The 6,193-nt window shown below is 49.3% G+C and overlaps 1 protein-coding gene across 1 annotated transcript; it reads left to right on the top strand.

Moving 5' to 3' along the window:
• Window positions 1–2,208: 2,208 nt before the first annotated feature.
• On the top strand, window positions 2,209–3,180 carry LOC123412440 (uncharacterized protein At3g28850-like). The gene has a single exon (XM_045105391.1). It carries the CDS (start codon window positions 2,315–2,317, stop codon window positions 3,011–3,013), a length of 699 nt encoding a protein of 232 aa, XP_044961326.1. The 5' UTR covers window positions 2,209–2,314; the 3' UTR covers window positions 3,014–3,180.
• Window positions 3,181–6,193: the final 3,013 nt, after the last annotated feature.

Genomic DNA, 6,193 nt, shown 5'->3' with positions numbered 1-6,193 from the left:
CATCGGGATCCCCTTCCCTCCACCAACCACGTGAGTGGCGAGCGGAGTGGAGGTGGAACCTCGAGCTCGGCAGTGAAGCTAGGGTTTAGGGAGATAAGTGTCTTACCCATTACACAAGCTAGAGGGAAAGAGAAACCCTAAAGGATTATTTGATAGTCAAGGGAGAAATACCTAGGGCATCAAATCCCCATCACATGGGGATCCCCTTCTCTCAATCAGGATATCAGTCAGGGAAAGTGGTAGCTCGACAACAAACGGAATGGGAGGGGAAGAAAACACGCATAACAAAGCTTCTCTAGCAAGAGTTCTCGTTGGATCGTCGGGGGAGGGGGGTAGCTATCGGATTTGCGCAGGTTACAAGTCGCAGAAGAAGTTGCATCCATATCCATGTAGCTGGAGCACGAGCATCCGTTGACATGGCGAAAGAATCCTGAGGAGGGTCCACCACATAGTTCGTAGGAAGGTCGCCGATGGTGGGACACTCATTGCTCTTTTCGGGGAAGTGGTTATAGATGACTAGGTGGGCATACCCGAGGGGAAGTGGAGGTGCTCGTTCGAGAGGAAGGGAAAGCACATGCAGAGGTGATCGATCATGAGAAACCTAACGATTTGTTTCTCGATGTGGTGACACATGGATTTTTTTTACGTGGAATGCCGTGGACCAGGACGGTGTACCCGCCAGGAGGACATCGAGTAATGCTACACCTACCAAGGCTTACGTAAAGATTTTACGTACAAACTGATGTGTAAGATTATGATTGGTAACTGAGGGATGAGGGGCCCCACCCCCACTGAAAATCAGGGGGGGAGAGAAGAGTTAGTTTGGAAGGTTAAGTAAATCTTTGTAAGTTTTTATATGTCTAACATTATTGGGAGGACATCCAAATGCATGGATGGTTTTTTCCTAAGCCTAAGTTGCCCCGTGGTTCCCATGCCTTTGTTTTGGGCGGGGATCTTGAAAGGATCCTGCAACCAAATGAGCTCTAAAAAGTGATAATTTCAGTCAAAGGTCCACGGATTCAAGCCGACATTGTTATCCAACCGAACATCATAATATATCATATAAAACCACTATTCATCATGTATATGAAAAAAGTTTACCGGGTATTTCAAATAATGTTCAGCGGGTATTATGTACCTACTTTACACGGTTCACAAATATATGTGTTTTGGATATCTCAATATAAATTATATACAAACCAAAATAATTGAACAAACACACTAAAATGTGTCTATATACACTCGATTCATGAAAAAGTTACAACATAATTAAAGTAATATATACTTTTTAAGGAAAAAAACACCCGCACTCAGTTAACTACTTCATCCGTTCTAAAATAAATGACTCAAAGTAACTTTACTTTGTATTAAAGTTAATATAAAACTGAGTCATTTTTAAACCACTTATTTTAGGACGGAGGGAGTATTATAATACGACTAACATCATCAACTTATATGGGCGCTGATCTGCACCGGCGCGTCGGTAGAAACTTTCGGCCGGTCACACGCAAGCTGTCCGATGCACCAGGTTAAATCCAGTTTGACCATCAAATCTGTCCATGCAATAAAAATCCTCGATGGTAGCAAAAATAAGCAGCGATATAGCAAATTTCGGATCCGGATGCAGCAAAAATATGGTTGTACCAAAAAAATATCAACATGGTCTTAGCAAAAAAATGACGCTAATGATGCGTGGTAGCAAAAATTCATACCGGTTATAGGAAAAATCAACACTGATTGTAGGAAAAAAATTCGACGAACTCGGATTACAACTAAACGTAGATGAATTTTTTTAGTGAACAAAATATAACAAAATCAACAACGGTTACAACAAAAAATCCTATCCATAGTAGCAAAAAAATAATACACAGTTATAATAAAAATGATGTTTTACAACAAAGAAAAAAGGAATTCACACGCGGAGATCGCACTACGCGCATGACCAGCCGAAGCATTCGGCCGATGCGCCCTCAGGAAACGTTTCCAGACCCTAGAAAAATGCACTTAGTGCACCACGTGCCATGTTCGCTCTCCATTCAGCTTCCAAATTAAGAGATGATGAAGCTAGAACAGATCAAAGAAACCAACACCGAGCAAATGGACGCCACACAAACACTGAGACAGTTAAAAGGCATGGTTAAATTTAGCAAAGCCAATGGCAGGGCAGCCAACTAATTAGGTACCAAAGCCAACACGCGCGCGCGCGCACGATCGCGCCAGACTTCCTCTCCACCGCGCGCTCTCCTCCCCCTCCCCTCCCCTCCAAGGCGAACCAAGAAACACCCACCGACCTCGCCAGCCTTCGACCACCGCGATGTGGACGTCGTGGACCCGGCGGAAGCCAGCCGCCCGGCGGCTCACGAATTCCCCGTCGTCAAACTCGTCTGTCACGTCGTCGTCCAAAGACCATAGCGGCATCAGCTCCGTCCTTGACGACGCGGCGGCGCCCCCCGCCGGCGGAGGCAAGGTCGTCCTGCACCGCGTGCGGTCATCGACCAAGCTGCGGACGTGCAAGTCGTTCGCGGCGGCCGAGGAGGCAGCGGCGGCGCCGGTGGCGGCCGAGCGGCGTGTCGTGCTCTACTTCACCTCCCTACGGGCCGTGCGGCCCACGTTCGAGGCCTGCCGCGACGTGCGCGCCATCCTGCGCGGCCTCCGTGTCGGCGTCGACGAGCGGGACGTGTCCATGGACGCGGCTTTCCTCACCGAGCTCCGCGTCCTGATGCGGCGGGACCGGCCGCCGCTGCCGCAGCTATTCGTCGGGGGACGCCTCGTCGGCGACGCGGACGACGTGCGCGCGCTGCACGAGAGCGGGGAGCTCCGGCGCGTCGTGGCCGGGGCGCCGCAACTGCCACCCACGCCGTGCGCGTCCTGCGGCGGTTCGCGCTTTGGCCCCTGCGTCGCGTGCGGCGGCAGCCATCGCTGGTTCAGCGAGAAGACTGGGGGCTTCCGTGTCTGCTCGGCGTGCAACGAGAACGGCCTCGTCCGATGCACCGCGTGCTGCTCCGGCGGCTGAAGATCGTCACATACCGGAGGAGACCATAGATATTGCGCATGGAAATGGAAGTGCTGGCTATCTCAATTATCAAATGTGCCTGCCTCATTCGATTGAAATCCAAAGGATATGAACCTCAAACCGTGTGATTTGTCTGAAGATCGATGTTTGGACGTGGTTCAAGCTTAGCTGATGTTCATGAATAGAAAGATCGATTAATTAAAAGGAGGGTAATTGCAGATTTCTCCCCTTTTTTTCATTGAAATTGGGTGAAATCGTAGTTGAAGTAATAACTTGCGGAAAACCCGAAAGAAATTTGCTAGATATGTTTACATCCCGAATGTTGTTGGAAAATTATGCAAGATCATGATTAATTTCAATACATAATTCATGATTAGTACCAAAATTAGCATGCAACAATTTATTAAACTAGATGAACAGCAAAATATGCACATCATCATCTCACACAAAGTAACAAGTACAAAAAGAGACATTAACAGATCATAAATAACATACTGTTAGTTAGGTGCTGTAGGAGCGACGATGCTGATGACTATGTTGCCGATGATCTATTGTTAAAGGCAATGGATAACGTGATGAGTAGCACCGTCCGACTTGAATGGTAGACGACTCGTGACGATAAATTTGAGTAGTCGCGCAGAGCGCTTTCCAAAAACCTAATTCGCCCTCTTTCGATATAGGATCGCAAAAATGAACGATTCACGAGACGTGCTCTCCCGCACGTCGATGCAGCCGGCGACCGAGATGAGGTAGACTACGGTGGCGGCATAAGTTGTGAGATGAGGCAAAACCTGTGACAGCCCGAGACCGGCGCTCCAGAAGATTCCCCTTTTATTCCGTTCTCGTCGTGTGGTTCGTTTGTTTGTCGCATCATCATCGCATCATGCGCATCATCTGCATCGCATCGGCATCCCGTTGCCGCCAGTTTACAAATTTGCATACGTTATTAGTTGCCGGTTCTCTCCGTGTTCGTCGTTGCCCGTTCTGAGCTCAACCACACACGCACGCGCCCGCGACATCATCAAATCCTTATTTTTTAAAAGTGTGTATAAAACTTTCTCTGATTGGGTTGAAACTTGGCATGCGGTCTTATTTAGATATAGGTAGGTCGCCTGCCGATTTTCATCGCAATCGGAGTCCGTCTGGTACCCAAACAGTCGACCGTAGCGGCACCGTATTTGGTCTATCGTCGGACGTTTCTCGGTATTTTAAATCGTGTTTCCGCGCCGCGCTATTTCCCTCTCACCTCTGCCTAGCCACTCTACACACCCACCTAGACATTCCCTCGTCCGTGACCATTTGATCGCGATCACGTGGTCAAAAACTGATCCTGATTCGGATAACCCTAGTCCCTATGTCTATAAATAGGCAGCTACTCTCTCTCTCCCTCGAAATCCGTGCCCACCTAAACCTAGCCGCCACTCCCACCTGCCTCTCTCTCCTCCTACCCTGCCAGCCGCCAGGGCCCGACCGAGCCCGCACCCGGCCCGCCGAAGCCCATCTGGGCCCGAGCAGCAGCGCCCCCTTGCTGCCAGATCGGGAGGAGCCCCGATCCAGCAGCCGCGCCAGCCTCCTCGTCGTGTCGCCCCGCCGCCATGGACCTGCCTCCGCCGCCGGCCGCCGCCTCGCGCCAGCCGCCGGGCTTCCGCAGCGACGGCCGAAGCCGCAGGAAGCCGCAGCCGCCGCCCCGCGCATGCCCAGCCGCCGCCATCTACTTCAGGCCGCCGTCGCCTGCACGTCGTCGCCTCATCCCGCCGGTTCCCGTCGGATCCGGACGGTCCCGCCCGTTTCCGCAGGCTACCGCCTCCTGCCGACCGTCGCCTGCCAGCCGCCCCGCCGGAGTCCCCTGAGCGCCGCCGCCATGCCTCCTGCTCGTGGAGGAGCACGGGAGGGAGACGAGGGCGAGCGCCCGTGGCCGCCTCGCCTCTCCCCTGGACCGGCCAGCGGCAGGCCCAGGCTCCCTCGGCCCAGCACCGCCTCCTCGGCGTGCCTCTTCTCCACCAACCTGGGCCGAAGCCCACGAGGTGACCTAACCTCCAGCCCCACCTATTCTCTGCCCTAGGCGACTTTTAGCTAAGTTGCGCGCGCCCTGTAGAGCCCAGTAGTAACCAGTTTTGGCCCGTTAGTTTTTTTTCCTATTTTCCGCGACATATTTATTTCAGGAAAATGTCGTATTTTAAAACGCGTGTAGATTTAAAACCGTGTGTCGGATCGCGATGATTTATATATGTAATTCGTGTAGCTTTTCGCGTAGATTAATATTTTGCAACTTGCATGCATGTTTGAAGTGGTTTGACCCACCGTATGCCTAGTTTTGCATGTTGTCCTAATAGGGGATTACCCCGTATTTATTTTTGTGCGGATTGCTCAAACCCCGTAGATGAAATGCTCATGTTATTAGAGACCTTTTTCCATGTATTTTAGAGTAGTTGTTTGCATTTTTGCATGAAGGTTCCGTTGCTAGTTTGTTATATCATGTTTATGACATTTTTTCTCGCATATATGTGTGGCGACATTTTTATTTTGCAACCCCACATGTTATATATTTTTTCAGGGTAGAAAAATCCATAGAATTTAACTGTGCATTTAGTTTTATCTTTTGAGCAAGTTAGTGCGCGTGATATATTGCCATGTCGCCCTTTTGTCTATATTGTGTGATTTAAGCCGTGCATGATATGAATGAGTTGTCAACTAGAGATATGCCCTTGGATGTGTAGGCTAGCCTCTGCTAATTTTGGTTCAATATAAACCCATGTTTAGGTGTTATTTGCTTGTTCTCAACATGCTAGAAAATAGTGTTGTTTTGAAGATGCTGAAATATTTCTAAGTCTGAAATCTGATATATTTTGTTGCTGTCTTGCCGTGAGTTTATTTGGTGATCTGTAGCTCTTTTGAGGTTGGTACAATGGAGTTAGTTGTAGTCCTTAAGATTCTCCAGCATGCTGTGAATTTCCATGTCATTTGGAGTCCTGTAGCATATGGTTTTTTTGCTGTCAATATGCCCTCAGATCGAAAACCGCACTGTCTAAAACTGATATTTTCACTAAGTCTGAAACTGTGTGTGAGATGCCATTTTGTGAGTACTTTTTCTAGTGATCGATGCTTCCGTGCTAAATGTTATTAGTAGTATGTTGTAGTGCATCTTGCCCTCTACTGTCTCATGCCTTGTTTGAGCATTTT

The sequence above is a fragment of the Hordeum vulgare genome, chromosome 1H, assembly GCF_904849725.1.
Source record: "Hordeum vulgare subsp. vulgare chromosome 1H, MorexV3_pseudomolecules_assembly, whole genome shotgun sequence".
Taxonomy (NCBI): domain Eukaryota; kingdom Viridiplantae; phylum Streptophyta; class Magnoliopsida; order Poales; family Poaceae; genus Hordeum; species Hordeum vulgare.
Note: the sequence above shows the minus strand (reverse complement) of the source record. Positions and strands in the feature narration are given on the sequence as shown.

Excerpts from the sequence above, each read along its gene's own strand:
- LOC123412440 (XM_045105391.1), top strand. The coding sequence starts at position 2,315 with ATGTGGACGTCGTGGACCCGGCGGAAGCCAGCCGCCCGGCGGCTCACG.